Source organism: Lates calcarifer, linkage group LG21, assembly GCF_001640805.2.
Source record: "Lates calcarifer isolate ASB-BC8 linkage group LG21, TLL_Latcal_v3, whole genome shotgun sequence".
Lineage (NCBI taxonomy): Eukaryota > Metazoa > Chordata > Actinopteri > Centropomidae > Lates > Lates calcarifer.
The window spans coordinates 2,806,444-2,825,346 of record NC_066853.1 but is presented as its reverse complement, the minus strand read 5'-3'; the positions used below and the strand labels follow the sequence as shown (position 1 = coordinate 2,825,346).

Genomic DNA, 18,903 nt, shown 5'->3' with positions numbered 1-18,903 from the left:
TTAAATGTGTAGAGGGCGTCTGCATCCTGGACCCAGTCTGGGATCTGGTTCCACAGTAGAGGAGCCTGATAACTGTAGAATCTGCCTCTAGGAACCACCAGGGATAACGTGTACATACATGCAATTACCAACAACTACAGAGCCCAGGAGGGGACAAAAAGGTTCAAAAGGTTGTGAGATCTTGCAAAAGTTTCTCAAGATTTTACTAAAGTTTCTCGAAATCTCACAAATGTTTCACAAGATCTTGCAAAAGTTCTTTGAGATCTTGAAATTTTGGTGAGATCCTGAGAAACGTTTGTGAAATCTCACAAAAGTACATCCTTTTTCTTTTCCAACCTTCAGAGTTTTTTTCCTCCATGTCCCCTCCCGGACCACACACAACAAAAACAGGCTTATAACAGCACTAACACACGAGAAATTCATGGTTACGTATATATAAAATTAGATTTATTAAAATATTTCATAAAAAAATACAGAATTTACACAAATATATATGCACAAAGGATATATATTTATACACTAGGCAACAGCTCACGACGATCTGTGATTGGAGACAGTGTGGAAATCTAAATTAAAAGTGGTTTGGCTTCACTTTCTTTACAAAAACAACAGCGATTCTAACAGATTTCTGTCTCTGAAAGGCTAAAACGACTTCACACGCATTTCATTTTTTAAAAAAAGCTAGTGGTATAAATACAAATATGACCTGTAATGAAATGGATCTGGACATTTGTGCGTCTGTAACAGCTGTAACATCCTGCCTGCAGAAGCAGATGAGCCGATATGAGGACAAATCAAGACGATGAACGGGAGGTTTTTGTTGATAAAGAAGAAAATCTCTGATTGTCTTAAACTCATTAAGGTTTGGCCCGAGTCTGGCGTGGAGATAAAATCTGTAAACGTGACATTGGAGTGCTTTAAAAACTCCTTGTTGGAGGATAAAAGTCCTCAGCCCTCTGTGACATGTGGCTCCCTGAATATCCTCTGCACTCAGCTCTTCGTCCAATCACAGCAGAGGAGGCCTGGACTCTCCCTGAAAAACCTTTGCACTGATTAAAAAAACAAAAGCACAGGAGTCCTCATGTGAGACTCCTGAGTGTAAACGTCACAGCCATTAAAAGTCAAGTCAGTCAAAGTCCTCAGTGACAGTCACAGGACAACAGGACTGGACTGTTGCCTTCATGTCTATCAGTAATGGTAGACTCTGATCTGGTTGTTGTCGTCCTAGGCCCAGCTGGACCAGGCCGGTCTTGGAGGCCGGGGCTTGGTAGCGAGTGAACAGAGGTCTGGGAAAAAATTAAAGTTAAAGACACGTAACGGTGCAGTTTGAGAAAAATATGTTTGTGAGAGATGAATGCGCAACAGAAGGATACATGCTCGTGTCTTTCTTTCGCATCTCCAGCCACCTCTTGTTGCCGTCGATCAGCCCCTGCAGCCTCTGGCCGTCCACCTCCACCGACTTCTGGATGGACCTCAGACTACGACTGTGTTCACTGAAACACACAAACAGTTTATAGAAGTACATTTGAGTCGGGCTGAAACTCTACTAACTGATGAATCGGGAAGTCGACTAGTCGTTCTGCAAACTTTACAACTTTATGGAGACACTGGAGTTCCTAGTCGGACGTTTCAACTGGAAGTCGGATTTCCAACTTTGAAAGTTCGGGGCAACCCCACCAACCCCCAGTGATGAAGTTGCAAATACAGGACTCTGCAGAGGGCTTTTAATTTGAAAGGAAGGTCACAGGAAGTGGAGACAGTGAGGCAAGAGGGAGAAGCTAATTAGCTAACGTTAAAGCTGTAATAATGATGGAAGGTGTGTTGCAGGTTACCTAAAAGGAGTGTATGGTGAGTAGGTGGAGGTGGTCCTCAGGGTGCTGGAGGCGACTGGGTCCAAACCTGCTGCTGCTGAAGAACAGACCAGAACAGTCAGGACCAACACCTGATTTGAACAGTGATATTATGGCACAGAAGTCGGCGTACCGGGGAAAGTCTGGCTCCATCTGCTGTTGATGAGGTCCTCAGACGCCCTCAGCCCACTGCTGATGGGGGTGCTGTAGAGAGGTGGAGCTGCAGACATTCCCCAGCTCCAGGAACTCGCTGAGGGAGGTGGGGCTAAAGACGTGGGGCCCAGGGGCATGACCGGGACCGAGGTGGAGGTGGGAGGTAAAGAGAAGGAGGTGTACGGTGTGGTGCTCTGCCTCTGAGCTAGTGACCCCAGTGCACCCAGGACGGTGTGGAGCTGACCCGAGATCTGCTGCAGGGACTCGGCTAACTCCTGGACTTTAGCCGGGACGGTGGGATGACCTCCTGATGGAGTCGAGACAGGTGCAGAGGTAAAGAGACGACAGGTGTGGCCTCAGGACAACACATGGCTGGATAGGGAGGTGGTATGGTGTGTGTTACCTGTCCCATCAGGAGGGTCCGCGGTGCTGCTGAGGTCCGACTCAGTCACAGTCAAAGGTCACCTTCCTCTCTCCTGCCAGCCGAGACGCATCCGCAAACAGAGGCTGAAGCAAACACAAGACAACAGTAAACAATAAACAAAACAAACAATAGTATACATTTCTAAATGAGGGCAAAGTGTACCAACAGAGGCAGAAAAATACTAAAACCTTTAAATTTACAGCTTTAGAGCTTATTATTTAAGTGTAGGATCCTTTTTGTTTAACCGGAAACATTGCTATATATCAGTCAATCTGTCAGACACTTTAAATAATCTCCTCACCTCCTCAGCTATAGAGCTCTCCAGCTGCTGAAGCTGCTCCTCTTTCCTCCGCAGGAGAGAGTTCCCTCTCTGAACCGTCCTCTGCAGCTCCGCCACGTTTCTTGCCTCCTGATAAAGACAAACACAACCAGCACTTAACTTAGCATTTATTATTTTAAATCATCACTCTGCAGGAGTCTGGTGACACTCCTCCCCTACCTGCAGGAGGTTTCCTATCATCTCCTCGGTCACCCCTCCTCCACGGCTCGGGTCCTGGGAGCTGGAGCTGGTCTGGGCCGCCCGCAGAGCTGCCTGTCTCTCCATCAGGCGGCTGCTCTCCCTCTCCAGGAAGAGTTTGGTTTTTTGGATGGAGGCGCCGTGGGAGGAGATGTAGCGTCTGAACCTGGAGACGCAGAGATGAGGGAGTTAGATAAACACTTAAATTTTAATGTTATAACCACTCTGACTGTCCCTCACTCGTCCATGCTGCTCTGGCTGTCGGGTACAGGGGAGAGCGGTGCGTCGTCCAGGTCCTCCACATGTAGCGATGAGTCCCTCCTGTCACTAGAGGGCAGCCGCCGCCTCTGTTTTCTCTTCCTGTTTGTCCAGTTTAGGGTCTTGTCTGGGGGAGGCGCTCGCTCCTTCACCTTGTTCCAACTCACTGCAAACAACCCCACATTTTCTCAGTTAATGAACTCAGCTGAGAGCTTTTATTTTGAAGGGAGCATCCTGCGTCAGGTGAAGCGTACCTGACTCTGCGGCTCAGACGGTCGCATCTCTCCTGCAGCAGCGCCACCTTGCTCTCCAGTCGCTCCTTATCCTCCTTCGCCCTCCTGCTCTCCTCCCTGGCTCGGTCTCTCTCCCCCCTCAGCCTCTCCTCCTCCTCCTTGGCCTCGCTCCTCTCCTCCCTGCACCTCTGGATGAGCTCTCTAGCCTGGTGTTTCTCCTCCCTCGTCCTCTGCAGCTCCTCCCTCAGCTGGTCTCTCTCCCGGAGCAGCCAGGGAAAAGACTGAACACACAGACACACATGGGTTGATGCTGTGGATGGAGGAGTGGGGGAGTATTAAAGAGGAAAACATCTGTCTTTCTTTCACACCTCTATCTGCCTGTCCACCTCCTCCTCTTCCTCCCCAAGCTTCCTCCTCTTCCTCTTCAGATCTGCTGCCTGTTTAGAGATAGAAATCATCAGTACGCCTGGTTCAGGTCAGAGTATCTGTGATTAATAGTACAAACAGAACGGGATGGAAAACCTTGGTCTGCAGCATGGCCTCTTGACTCTTCAGCTCCTTGGATCTCAGCTCCAACTGATCTGCCAGATCCTGCAGTTCTGACTCCTGCAGGAGGAAACAAGACTGATTTATGTGTCTGACAATATTATGGATCTGATTCCTACAGAGACAGACCCTTTTATTAAAGAGTAAGATCCTTTTCGTTTAACCAGAAACAGACCTTTCGTTGCGACCAGACTCCATTGACAAAAACAGGAATTTTACCAAACAGGAAAACAGGACTTAGTGGAACACAGCTGCCTCAAAATGTTAGTTTGTTTGTGTTATTGTGTGGTATTTCTGTTTATGTAAAGAATCTGAATACTTCTTTCACCTCTGAAAGTCACACAATAACACAAACAAACTAACAAATTGAGGCAGCAGTATTCCAGCAACACCCGTGTAAAATTGCTGGTTTTGTCAATGGAGTCTGGTAGTGATCTATAGTAAATTTATGGTGCTGTCGCAATGTAAACAAAAAGGACCCCAACAGAGATAAATAGCTTTATTAAAGAGTAAGATCCTTTTTGTTTAACCAGAAACGTCGCTATATATCAGTACCAGACTCCATTGACAAAAACAGTAATTTTCCTGAGCTGGAGCACAGGAGCTGCTGGAATATCACTGCCTCCATCTGTTAGTTTGTTTGTATTATTGTGTGACTTTAAGTGGTGGAAGAAGTATTCACATACTTTACATAAGTAAAAAATACCACACAATAACACAAACAAACCAACAGATCGACACAGCAACCACTGTGTTCTGCTCAGTAAAATTACTGTTTTTGTCAATGGAGTCTGGCAGTGATGAAAAAGGCTTCCATTTGGAAACATGTTATCTATTTTCTGGTGGAAATGTAAATACGTCTAGAACCCACGTCCTCAGTAAATGTGTCCGATCTGTCCCGTCTCACCTTGCGTGAGTGCGTGAGCTGCATCCTCTGTATCTGCGTGTCGAGCTGCAGCCGGAGTTTCTCCAGTTGGACGGCGTGGGAGGCCTGGAGACGCTCTCTGTCCTCCTGCAGAGTGGACAGCAAGCTCTCCCTCTGAGCAGCCTCCTAATTTAGAAAGACAGAAGATTGAAAAACATATCCCTACAGGACGAAGGCGTGCATCAGCTAAAACGTTCAACACCCTCTGACCTCATCCAGGTATTTCTCTCTGATGTTGTTCATCTCTCTCCTGTGGTCCTCCCTCAGCTGCTCCAGCTTCCTGTCGTGGTCACGCTGCACTTCTTCCCGCACTTCCTGGAGCACGTCGGCCAGCTGCACAACACAAAAACTTATTCAACTCCCGAGCCTTGGAAGATATTCAGAAACCAGAAACTTCCTGGAGAAATTTTGAATGTTCCTGCTGCTGCTCCAGGATAATCAGCTGTTAGCTGTAAAAATGATTTAAATGGGAGGAAGAGTTCATCAGACTAATTATCCAATCAGAGTCAGCTTAGTCCACTTCTGCCCAGAAACAACTGAGTCATCACCAACTGCTGAGTCACTGGTTGCTATGGTGACAGGCCCCCAGAGGTGGTGAGCCCCAAATGAGCTGTTGTCTACCCCAGATGGAACTGGTGGTCAGAGCTCTCTGCGCTTGGAGGCGATTTATTCAAAAACTGTGAGCCATGTCGCAATGAGAGTCACACTGGATGAGAGAGGGCAAATTTCTCTACAAGGTCATATGGAAATCGTCCACGTAGGCTGGAAATCATAAGAATTAAAAGAGGTTTGAATGAATTTTTTTGGCAAAATTTTCAGAGGTGGCGCGGAATGTTCTGGGCTCGAAGGTGTGACATCACCAGCACTGTAGCCCAGAACATTCCGTCATAAAGAGCGAAAAAAAGAAACTAGAAAAGATTTTGTAAAAACTGTAAAAGCTATATATGAAGATTTAACCTAAAAAGTTTAAAGTCTTGTGAGCCCTTTAAAGTTTCAACCATGTTTCTATGTGAAAGTATGTCAACAAATTTTCACCGTTTTTTGCGACTTATATCGTCATGGTTACTAAGAATGTTACTAAAAGACATAGCACACAGCAGAGGCACATAATAAACCAACACAACAATGACGACGCTGTAATCCAGTGTCTGTTCTCTGACCTCTCTGTGATACTCTGCCAGGTGCTGTTCAGGTCGCGGACTTGCCATCAGCTCCCGCCTCCTCTCCGAGCTTTTGACCTTTATACGGACAAACACAGATTTAGACAGATCGTTAAACCCTGCGTGTCCCTCAGGTCCAGCTCCAGCTCGTACCATCAAAACAGAACAAACAGAAACGTTCAGTGCAGGCGCTGTTTCCAGTCATGTGTGGTGTTTATATAAATATTACATCTAAATGGGTCAAAGTTTAAATACTCAGTGAAGGCCTGTCTTTAAACAATAGGACGACGGTGCTGTGCTGCAGCTCTCTGAGGTTTGATGGTTGACGTATGCTGAGTTTTCCACCATTCAAACTATCCGTCTGTTCAACATGGGGTCAATTTTCCACATCTTTTTCGAAAGAATCGACTGTTTTTTATTTGGGTTGCAGCGGGAGGAGATTTGTTTTACTTCACAGAAACTCTGAACTAATGTTTATGGTTTCTGCCCGAGTGCTGTATCTTCACGACTTCAAGACTGGAATAAATGTTGACGATAAAAAGAAGAAAAACCTCAACATAATAAATAACTGCTCTGGTGACTTCAGTGACTTCAGATGAAATGTTTCCTATTAGCATTGTTGAGTGTGAGTGTTGAGTGGGCTTTCAAAGGCTTGTTGAGTCTGTGGAACCTGAACGCACCGTGCCTTCAAGGAAAACCACTACTACTACAGATGTTTTGTTTTTTTTTCTCCTTATAATTTGTATTTTGAACTTAAATTTTACAGTGTGATTTGAAATCACCTCCTGTTTCAGAGCATTCAGCTTCTCCTCCCTCTCTCCCTGGAGTCTCCTCCTCTCCGCTCGCAGCTCCTCCTCCAGCTCGGCCTTCAGACGCTCGACGTCCTCCCTCCTCTGGGCGTCCAGCCTTTGTCGTTCCGCCGCTCGTTCCTCCTCCAGAGCCAAACGCAGTTCCTTCATCGAGGCTTCACTCTCCTCCCTGAGCACAGGACAGGATGAAAAGTGATCAATGAAATGGGTCATTGATTCAAATCCTGGATCTCAAGAGGAGAAACACTTTGTTCACTTACAGAAAAGAGCGACTGCTCTACTGCAGGTTCGTTTTCTTAATGTCTGACCTGAGCTTGTGTTGCTGTTTCTCCTTCTCCCTCTGGACGGACTCTCTGAGCTCCTCCAGAGTCCTGTCAGACTCCTCGGTGAGCCTGGCTTCCTCCTCTCTCCTCTTGGAAAGGAGACGCTGCCTTAAAGCCCTGAGGAGACGCATCACATGCTCACGAACATGTAAAACACATGATCCGTAATACATTACAGTGTTACATCCTCCTACCTCAGTCTCTCCTCGCTCTCCTCCTTCAGTTTCCTCTCCTCCTCCTCCTCTTCTCTCCTCAGCTCCTCCTGGAGAAGACACATCCTCTTCTCCTTCTCCCTCGTCAGTCGCTTCCTCTCCTCCTCCACCTCACAATCCACCTTCCTCCTCTCTTTCTCCTTCTCCTCTCTCTCTGCCCTCTTCCTCTCCTCCTCCTCCTCCTCCTCCCTCTCCCTCTCCTTCTTCTTCTTCTCCTCGTCTCTCCGGGTCCTCCAGCTCAGCTCTTCACCCAGCGAGTCGTCTCGGGGTTCGGCGTCTTCCAGTCGGGTGTTGGAGGAGCGGACCAGCCGACCTCTGGCGGTTTCAGGCCTCTGGAGCCCCAGAGATGAAACGCCGAAGCCTTCGGGTTTTGGCCGGAGCTCGACGCCTCGCTCTGAGGGTGAAGGGCTGGAGAGGGAGGGCGAGGGGCTGGACTGGTGGAGGACGAGTCGGTCAATTTTATAGGCTAGGGGGTTTCCTTTGTCTTCAACCAGTGTGCGCCTAAAGAGAGAGGAACAGGGTGGTGTTAGAGGAGTTTCAAGGTGTACGTGTAATTTACACAACTGACAATTTCACAGTTGAGATCCCTGTAGATAGAGAGCTGCAGGAATGAGCCTAAAACCAGGAAGTAAGTAAGTTAGCATGTTAGCATGTTAGCAATTCCTGTTCCCTCGTCCCAAACTCAGTGTGTTTCTGGTTAAATGTCTGAAATAAGGTCTGTGGTTTTAACACAAGCTCAGGACATTTTCAGGTTTTATTCTCCGACATAAAATGGGTCAGTAAATCCCCCACTCCTGATGTTTGAAGCTTTTACGTGTCTTAAAAAAAGGCGGTTGCTAACGAGTGTCTCAATGAGACTACAGAGGTTGTCGGGGACGTTAACATGAAAACCCATCTACTCACCAGTCCACCTTTACAGCCTCGTTGTGTTTCTACTCACGCTCTTTCAAACTCTCACTAACTTTCTAAGAAGAAAGGCTTTTGTAGAAGAGCTTAGAGCTAAATGAAATGACCAGTTGGAAGCTTAGTGGTGGAGACGTTGACGTAGCCGAACATTTAAGTATTGCAAACAAAGTAGAGATTAAAACTGTAAGAAACCTCTTGGACGAAGCCTCTGCAGCCTTTGTCTTCACTCGCTCATCCTCCTCTTCTTCTTCTTCTTTTGTTTCCTCCCTGTCGTCTTTCTCCAGAGGACTGACGGTGCCCGACAGGTCGTTTATGTCCAGAACCTTCTCCGACAGCTTTAGGACACAAAACCAGAACCATTAACCGACCATGAATGAATGAATGAGCCAATGGATGAATGAATGGATGGTGACTACCTTGACATCTATGGAGGATGAAGCCTCCTCTATGTTTTTACTGGTCTCAGACTCCTGCGGTGACACACATAAACACACTCAGTGACGACGTAACACAAGAGACACAAAGACACACACGGCACGAGGCGAAGAGCCGGCAGCCAAGAAAGCAAGCAAGCAGGAAGTGAGGGGGGAGGAGGGCGACGGCGGGGGATGAACGTCCTGTAACGCCAACGTAAAAGCACAGAACTGTCCAATCCACTCCAGTCCTCAGGGGCTCAGACCAATTCATACTCCAGAGAGCGAGGTGATAACATCCAGAGGGCGAGGCAGCCCCTAAGGCAGTGGAGTTGGATGTTGCATGTACCAATGCTCGAAGAGGTCAAGCAGGAGCAGGGGTGGAGGTCAGGGTGGGGGAGTTGGGGTAAGGATGGGAGGGGTTGTGAGCACGCACAGAGGCAACACCGAACCCTACCTCTGCAGGAAGGAGGCTTTTATTTGTCGCGCTCTTGTCAGTGAGGGTTTTTCTCTTTTCGGCGAGCGTTTTCGACATCGGAGCGACCTCCGTTTTAAACACCTCCACGACCTCCTCCTCCTCCTCCTCTTCCTCGCTCTCCGACGCCACCGGGAGCTTCTGGACGTCCAGTTCCTCCTCAATGTCCGTCCCCTCCCGCTCAGTTTCTCCTCCCTCGCTCTGCACGCATCTCTCTAACGCCGCCGCCTCCTCCTCCTCGCTCTCTGTCGTTTTCCTCTGGCTCAGGGAGCATCTCTCCAAAGCCTCCTCACTCTCTCCGTCCTCCTCCTCCTCCTCTTTCTCCTTCTCTTGCTCTCCTTCGCTTTTCACCTCCACCTCTTCTTCTTCCTTACTTTTCTGCCCTTCCTCGCTCCCTTCATCTTTATCGCTTTGAAAGCAATTCTCAACTTCATCGCTATCCTCCTCTAACTCTCCTCCTTCTTCTACTTTTTGCGCCTCCTCTTTCTCCTCATCGCTCTCCTCTCTTACTCTAGTCTCATCGTTTTGGCTTTCAACACACCTTTCTACCTTCTCATCACTGTCATCCTCCTCTCCTTCATCGCTCCCCTGCTCCTTCCCGGTGTGTTTCGCGTTTTCTCTTTCTTCATCCTCACCTTCGCAGCATTCCTCCTCCACCTCCTCCTCCACCTCCTCCTCCACCTCCTCTTCCTTGATCTCTTTACTCCCCCCCTGCTCCTCCTCCTCCTCTTTGCTTTCTCTACCTGCTTCCCCTCCTCCTCCTTCATCCTCTCGCTTCTCTCCCCCTCCCTCTTCCTCCTCCTCCTCCTCCACCCCATTCAACTCCTCTGCCACCTCCTTCTCTGAGTGTCCTGGACTGGCCCCCTCCTCACTGACATGGTCTCTGCTGAGGGACAGGTGGAGGTGGCGCCCCCTCAAAGAGTCCTTGGATGGAGGAGGGTGGGGGGGAGGTAGGAGCACCAAAGGAAGGCGTGCAGAGACAGAGGGGGGAGAGAGAGGATGGAGGAGGGCAGGTGAGGAGAGGAGGCAGACAAAAAGATTGTGACCCCGCCCCACCTCCCCCTCGGATGCTGACACAACTGCATGCAAAGTTAGTCATGTTAGAAAACCAGCATGTGAAAAATAAATTAGTAAGACAAACATGCATGTATCCAAAGACATATATCCACATTTCCTTGTACTGGGGAATCTGTCACACACAAACACAGGTGAATACACAGGGGCAGGTTTGTTTGATCAATACGATTCCTTCTATCAACCTTTCCCCTAAAAAAAAGTCATAATGTGCAGAAGAAAACAGTGAATCTATGTGCACTGGTTCAGCTAAATCATCGCGTTCAGACTACATGGATTTTTTGTCTTTTACGATGTGAGATTAGGTTATCGTATCATAGCGCCATTAAATTCTTGCTGCTTGGTTGTGGTTTTAGTCTCTGCGTAGGATCGACGCTGAGGCTACTCTGTTGGGAGCGTTTATACTTGTGCGCTATGCAATGACACCGCCAAAACACTAGGTGGCAATGTGGTGTCTGTGCCCCTGCGTTGCGTTTCTTGGGAGCGAATAAATGTTTAACAACAGTTAATTTTACCGAGATTAAAGTGACGCAGAAAAGACATATCGGAGGAGATGTTGTGTACGATCGTTGAACTGACTGAGGCACGTGCGAGCCGACCGAGCCGACCAATCACAGCTGTTGCTGCCTGCGTTGCCGTGACGTGTAGTTACATCTCTAGGGAGGTGGACATAAGAACATCGCCGTTCTTCAATTACACTATATAACATAAATTTTGTTCCCGGATACTGTGTGCTATTTACTAAATTGCTCAGGTTAAAAATATAGAAAATAGCCTTTTACTCACTTCAAATTTTGATTTTGTGTCCAAATTTGCACATTTTCATTTGCATAATAAAACAATATATGAATGAGGATTTACATGTATTCATTCTAAGTTTGAAATGTTTTGAAGTGAGTAGTTTTTTTAGATTAGCGACTGTAATGTGAAAATCACTTTCACGTATCAGCCCAATGTAGTCTCCTATCATGTTTTCGTTTTACACTCCTTGGCACCAGCGTTCAAAATCCAGTATGTCCTCCAGTTCCGCAACATTCTAGAATGTTCTTGAAAATTCCTGTAAGTTCCACAACATTCTAGAATGTTCTATCACCTCCTCAGCACTGAATCTACCCGGAATGTTCTGAAAATTAAGTAAGTTTGGAAATTTTCATTGAGGGAGAGAACAGCACGCTTCTGGTATTTAGTCTCAAACGGCAAAGCAGTAACAGTGACAGTAGGAAGACAGGAGGACAAAGAGGAAGACACAGTAGCAGCCGTGGCCGTAGGACAGATCCCAGCAGCACAGCAGCTACTCCAACACAATGCCGGGTGGTGTAAAGGTCAAAGAGGTCACACAAGAGAAAGAGAAGGAATAACAGACGGTTTAGAGAACATGAGACAACAAGAAGAACCCACAAAAACAACTAAGACTCCCTCCAACCTATATGTAAATCTACTATATATTAACATCAGTATATCCAGCAGAAAAAAAACACTGTGGTTTTATCAGAGCAAAGGTACTAGAGACCTCTTCTTGTACAAAATGTATAACTAAAACAAAGCAGCCATTCACAGGACAACAAACAAGTGTCTCACACAGAACACGGACATGATAGAGAGATTTTAAATAGAGACCAGGGCAAAAACAAAGCAGAATTGATTGTGTTTTTACCTGTTGGGACGGGGGTTCAGGGCTGTGGTCTCCAGACAAGGCCAAGTCCTGCAGCTCAGGCTCCGTCCTCTCCTCGGGTGGAGCTCTACCGCTGGCTTCACTGTCCTACAGCACAAACACATACAGAGGAGATGATAAACCATTAAATAAGATGGATAGTAACAGTCTGAAAAGCACTGGAATCAACAGTCTGTCTACCTCGTACTGTAGGCCTCCTCCGAGGGCATCCAGGTCCAGGTGGAGGTTCTTCAACAGCCGGTCTGATCCACGAGGACTCGGCTGAAAAAGAGACAATGTTTGGTTGGATAAAGGTTTAAAATGTGTGAGAAGATGTTTTTCTTTTGTCTTCAGGTTGTACCTCATTTTCTGATATTTTGTCTTCATCATTGTCGTCATCATCATCGAACCCGGGCAGGGTGAGGGACACCCTCTCCTCCTGCCTGCTGCCTAAAACACTGGACGCACCGCTGCTTCTCGGACCCTGACAGAGGAGAAAAAAATGAAGTGTGGATCTAAACTCGCAAGTAGCATCAAATGTTTCTTCATATAACACCAGGATTTTACCCCTAGGGAAGTCTTGAGGGGCTCCAGGCCTCCAGAGCTGCTGAAGGACCCTCTGAGAGCCGGGGCAGATCCAGAGAGAGGGCCTGGGCCGGGGGCATCCAGACCTCTCAGAGGAGCCAGGCTGCCCAGCGGGGACGGTAAAGGTCCCAAGGCTGAAGTCAACACCTAAAGAGAAACACAAAAGTTTAAATGACAAATTTAAGCTGCATTTTTTTTTTGTTTGTTTTGTTTTAATGACCCAAACCAGCCTCACTGTCAGTGCAAATATTCAGTATAAAATACCAGATGGATTTTATTTTTCATTCTGCACATGCACCACACTTTTTAAGACAACAATGGTGCAAACGTTTTGCCAAAACGTCTCTAAAAATTCTGTATCCTGCATTTTGCCTTTTTCAATTTGACACAGACCTTTTTTATTCAGGACATCTACAGTAAATGTATACCAAACTATTTTAAAATAACAGCTTCAGAATCATTTTGATGTTACGCTGAAATGTAATAGAAAGAACTGGGTAAAAATATAACAACCACTCACTCCAGGAGTCTTGAGCGGCTCCTTCTTCTTCTTCTCTTTCTTCTCCTTCTTTTCTTTCTTCTTCTTCTTCTCCTTGTCCTTCTTCGCCCCTGCGCCTCCTGCAGCGGCCGTGAGCTGGGCGCGCTCGCGCTCCTGGGCCACCAGGCGGCGGTAGTGCTCGTCACAGGGGTGATCCCAAGTGGACTGACCAGTGGAGAAGTTGAAGTAGTAGATGTCGCCCGTCACATCCTGGCTGTGGGGGAGGAAGAGAGGAGAGGAGAGAGAACGGGGGACGACAGGAGAAGGGGTAGCAGTGTTCAAAGTCCAGTTCAACAGCATTCTAGAATGTTCGTGACAATTCTCTAAAGTTCTGCAACATTCTAGAATGTTCGCGGGAGCCACGGATTGAAGCTGAAATATACAAAACCTAAATCCAACCAATTATTGATTTCTTTCATCTGAATGATCGTCTCAGTGAACAGGAGCAGAAGTACTGGTGGTGGTTGGGAGGGGGGTTTCCATGAGCTAGTAATGTCCTCTATTGTAGCTGACATCTCCTGGGAGATTTTGTTGAGGGAAGGTCCAACGTCAGGCGTCAAGAACAGACCTTCACCCTTGATTAGTCAAGGACGCACACACTCCTACATTATGTGTCTGTGAAGTACAATCAAATAAATCTAACTTGCTGGTACAGCTTAGACATCAACATCAAGCCCTCTATATTCATATGCAGCTGCTCATGCACATACAAAAAAGCCAACCCATCCAGGTGAGGAAGGCCCAACAGAGGCTTTACTTCTTCAGGAAGCACCTGCTCACCACCCTCTACCAGTCGGTAACAGAGAGCCTCCTGATTGAGGTGTAATAAATCTCCACCCCAAGACACTCCCATTTCACTATTCACTCTGTATTCTATAATGTTAGAATTTGCACTACTACCTCTGTATATATTACCTCACTGTATTGTGTTTATCACTATCTTATTTCATTTTATCTCAACTTTCTATTTAGAATTCATGCAGACTACATAACATCTGTTACACAGATTAAAGTGATCTCTGTTCTTGACTTCATTACCCAGCCTCTTTCTTACCAAGGTTTCCACTCAGGGGGCAAAGGAGCCACGATGCCCTCCCTGGCCAGCCACAGGAGCTCCGGCTCATTGTCGGGATCAATGCCAATCTCTCTGGCGTACTCTTGGATTTCTGATGATTAAAAGAAAGACAGAGAAATATGATACGAGAAGAGCTGAAGATAATAATGGTACATCACACAAACACTGCAGGTTTTCTACTGTGCTGCACTTAGGAGGGATCCTCCTGTATCCAATATTATCTATAGATTATACAATAATCATCAATAATCAACATAAAGACAGACGATAAAGGAAAAACCTTCATGTTGGGTTTTACTTTCATTTCAACATAAGAATATTATTTACAGACTCTATAGAGGTTCTGTGGTTAGAGGGTTTAGGTGGTCGTAGAACAGGTTCCACAGATGGTTTTAGTCATTTAGGGGATCAAAGAGGAGGTTCTTGAAATCCTCTAAAAGTTTCTATGGGTCTTTTAGAGGCTTTAAGAAGGTTCTATGTGTATTTTGGTTTTAGCGATCAATGACAAGGTTCTAGAAGTTGTTTAGAGGGTTCAGAGGGGGGTTATGAGGTGGTAGTAGCCATGGAGGAGGTTGTATGGGTTCTCTGGGAGTTTTTCGGGGCCTTCAGGGTTGTAGAGGTCCTTTACTGGGTCCTAGCGGGTCTTTAGTAGATTTCAGGGGTCCTCAAGGTGGTTTAACACCTATGGGAGATTTTGCAGTGATGTGTCAAGACAGTATTCCCCACCACCATCAGCAAAACACCAAATGTGGGAATCTTTTTTGGAAAAACAATGCACATCCCTCCAGTAGAGCTGAACAGCCCCCTCCACCACACCCAGGTTTATTACCCTGTGTACCTTGTTCAGAGGGTGTATAGTTCTCATCGTAGTCCTCTTCAAGGATCAGCTGGTCACCTATGAGAGCAGCTGCAGTCATGGTTACTGCAGAGGGGGAGATGCAAAACAGGATGACTGGCAAAAGAAAATGAGACGTACTGGACACACACACACACACACATATATATATATATATATATATTATATATATATTATTATATATACATATATATATATATATATATAATATATATATATATAATAACACAGTGGCAGACAGCCTCAGCTCTTCACTCTGCTGCTTTCTGAGAGGAAACTGAAGATTTCTATTCGCCATTATTCTCAGCTAATAAGATTAACAAATGAACTTCTCGCGTCTGGCCAGACTTATTATAAAGCACATTCTTAGGCCTGTGGGAAACAGTAGCAGCAGTAAAAGCCACATTAACATCTCGACAAACGTTAAATGTCGACATGGATTCATTTTAAAGACAGTAATGCGTGGGACAGCAGGGAAAGGGACGAGCTACTGAAGCTAGCATCTAAGCTAACTTCAAAAATTAGCTGGGCGCCATCTAGCTACTTAACGTTAGCTCAAGCAGCTAAGCAGTTGGAGAGAACAGCTTATTCATACCTTCCGAACTTTTAATCGTTTTCTCATTAGCCTCTGCGGTGTTATCGATTAGTTATCGGTAGTTTGACACAGACACAGTGCACGCAGAGGGGGAGAGAGATGCGAAAGTTACACCACTGACAACATCACCAAGGACGCTTCAACCGTTTTCCTGTTGACGATAGAAACGAGGCTCTGATTGGCCGAGACCCATGAGGCGTTCAATGATGCTCGTAAACTCCTTATTCGTCTTACTTGTATCAGCAATCGTGGCGAAATTTCATTTATTTTTATTAATTCACAAATATTAATGAATTGAAAATAGAGAGGTTGTCTTGCTCGCGTGGGCAGACACAGTAACCTCTGATAAAATTGAGTTTGTGTACCATGAGACGTCTGCTTATTTGTCTTCCACTTGCATGTGCGTGTTTTAATATTTTGTATTGCACCTGAAAGCACCACCCTACTGTACATCTATGCTTAATAACTAAAATGGCTAAAATACCACTTTCCATCTGTTTTTCCTCAACTCAAGGGTAAAATAAGGGTGGATATATGTTGTAGGGGATAAGTTTTCAATGTATAGATCCAGGTTTACATTTTGTGAATAACTCTACGTGTGAAAAGAGGTGCATTTATGTGTCACAGCTATTTCTGTCAGAAAGGACTTCCCTTGATAATAATTTATAAAATCCTTAAGTTTTCCTTCCTATCATGTAATTTTTAAGCCAGAGGAGTGCATGCAGCAGCTGAGCTTACTCTAATGTGTCTCCCTCAGTGGGCACATCGCATTAATGTGGAAACATTTACTCTGAAACCACAGCTTTTTTCTTGCATTCATCACTGAGAAATCCCTGGATTTCCAGGGATTCTGTTTTATTTTAAAAGCACTAAGCACACTCTAAAATCCATCACATGAAGCAAGCTTAAAGTAAGCTTACATCAAAAACCACTATAATGTCTTGTAATTCAGTGATCTGCTGCATTAACAGCTTCGTAGGAGTGAGTTGTGAGGTGTTTTGCATGTGTTATTGTAAGGGGAAGTTGAATGTAAGGACCCCTGTTGTGGATGTGTCAAATAACACTTTCTGTCCCTTCTTTACTCACAGCTGGGGGGCTGCATTAACACCAAGTTGCTAAATGATGCCTTTGTTCAGTCCCTCAGCCACAGTACCTTTCTCGTGTCGACTGTTGTTGACAAGAGAGTAAATTAGAACAACTTGCAGAGTATTTTCCAGTTTAGTGTGTGCACAGGGAAGAATTATAGCTTCAAATACATATTAGTTCAGCTTCTGTCCAGATCTCTTTGCTCAGGGTTTAAACCACAAGAGGGCAGACGACTAGTTCACTTAACAAGTGGCCTCTGGTCCACCTCTCTGACAAATAGCAGCTGAATTGAGGGAATAAGGTCAACAATAAGTCTCTGAATCCTCCTCACTGCTCAATATATTTTTTCCTGCTGTCTCATGTGCAGTATTTCTCACCTATTAGACTCTGCTTTTGGGTATTAGGTATTTATTATTAGGTAAATTACCTGGATAAGTGAATAAAATCCTTAAATATCTTTTTTTGAACAAGCATGGGGTTAATATAAGAATTTTTCTTCCCATCCATGTGTTTGTTTTATCTCTGTGTGTGTGGGTGGTTTGGTTCTGGGTGACTGACCTCTACATCTTGGGCAATGGTAGCTTTAGAATTACAAACAGGCCTTGAAACTCAGATGATCAACTCAACACCTACGCAGCAAACTAGATAAATCGACTAAACAGATGCAACCCGAGCAGATGTGCACAGATTCTTTCAGCTGAAACCCACAGCCAGGATTTGTTCTGGTCACAGTAAATTCAAAATTGTGGATCAACTCCAACCTATCTGTCAAAATGGAGCTTCAGTATCATAAAACTGTCTTTTAAATCTACTTCAACCTCCTAAGAACTTGTGTCCTCGTTGTATTTTAGGTTTGTGTTTAAAAAACAAGATGGCGGCAGTCTCTGCCAACACATATTACAGCTGGGATGAAGATAAAAGTATAAGAGGAATCAAACCTAATCACATTTAATGGTTGAAACTCGTTTTTATGCTCAATAACGTCTGTTGGGCACATTACCCAAATTCATTTAGTGAATAAAGTTGTTTCACGATCGAAAGCTGTGCTCTTCTGCGGACACAGACCGTCAGTAAAGAGCTGCGGGCTGTTAGCTGCCGCTAACGTTGCCTTAGTTTGTTTCTAGGTTAGGATCTCTTCAATATTCATTGTTTAGGAGGTTTTAACTGGGAGCCGTATTATCCACACAGGTCTCCTCCTCTCCAAAACACACGGTCACAATCATCAAAACAGAACAACACCAAATAAAGTAGTTTCACGTTCAAAATCAGCGCATTTCCGGTGCTCTTCTGCGGATACAGGATGCCCGTAAGGGGCTATAGGCTGTTAGCTGAGCTGCCGCTAACGGTAGCTTAGCCTGTTTCTAAGTTAGGATCCCTTCAGGGTTCATTGTTTCGGAGGTTTTTACGGGGAGCCGAATTATCCACAGAGGCCGGTTCCTCTCCAAAACAAACGAACTAAGTAATTAAAATCAGTAAACACCGAATAAAGCAGCTTCGCTGTAAAAAGCCGTGTTTTTTGGTGCTTTTCTGTGGACATAGAATGTCAGTAAGCGGCTGCGGGATGTTAGCCGAGGTGCCGCTAACGTTAGCTTAGCTAGTTTCTAGGTTGGGTTCCTTCAGTGTTCATTGTTTAGGAGGTCTTTACTGGGAGCCGAATTATCCACAGAGGTCTCCCCCTTTACAAAACAAATAGACCAAGTAATTAAAATATGTAAAAACACTGATTAAAACGGTATCATATTAAAAATCTCTATGACGCTCTCTGACAGACAGAAACACAGACACAAAATGGACATCCCTAATTTGGAGCAAGGAAACTATAAGTTAAAAAACGCTGAATATTGTTAAAGCCTTTAGATGTGTTGAACTTTGTATTTGCACAGCCATATTTTGCCAATAAACTGAGAGAGTAAAATAAACCCATTGTCCCCATAATTCTCTTTTTTTTTTTTTTTTTTTTTTTTAAATTAAAAACCACTTCCTGTTTAATTAAAGTGTTTTGCTGTTGCATCAGGGAACACGTTAACCTGCTTGTGTTGGCAGGTCCAACAACATCTAACTGTGGCCTTTAATAAACTACATTATCTTTAGAACAGTCTGAAGAGCAGCAAACAGCTTCAGAGCCTCATAAACGGTGGAGATAATGTTCCCTATCACTGGGTCAGAATAACATCTCTGGTTGGCACAAAAGTTGTCCTCGTTATTCTCTGATTACGTGAGCGTTTGTCAGTTTTTTAAA

The 18,903-nt window shown here is 45.3% G+C and overlaps 1 protein-coding gene across 1 annotated transcript; it reads right to left on the bottom strand.

The window, feature by feature from the left end:
- Positions 1-425: 425 nt before the first annotated feature.
- On the bottom strand, positions 426-15,752 carry LOC108890652 (centrosomal protein of 164 kDa). Its single transcript, XM_051065389.1, is given in 30 exon segments — positions 426-1,224; positions 1,226-1,286; positions 1,374-1,493; positions 1,833-1,905; positions 1,984-2,310; positions 2,407-2,455; positions 2,457-2,510; positions 2,729-2,836; positions 2,927-3,110; positions 3,185-3,321; positions 3,323-3,368; positions 3,457-3,716; positions 3,804-3,872; positions 3,958-4,041; positions 4,889-5,032; positions 5,117-5,239; positions 6,067-6,144; positions 6,849-7,044; positions 7,184-7,315; positions 7,393-7,911; positions 8,509-8,651; positions 8,733-8,786; positions 11,933-12,037; positions 12,131-12,211; positions 12,291-12,413; positions 12,497-12,661; positions 13,035-13,266; positions 14,107-14,218; positions 14,966-15,049; positions 15,579-15,752. Coding segments are annotated over 29 exon segments (3,894 nt in total). The 5' UTR covers positions 15,045-15,049; positions 15,579-15,752; the 3' UTR covers positions 426-1,188.
- Between the last annotated feature and the right edge of the window lie 3,151 nt (positions 15,753-18,903).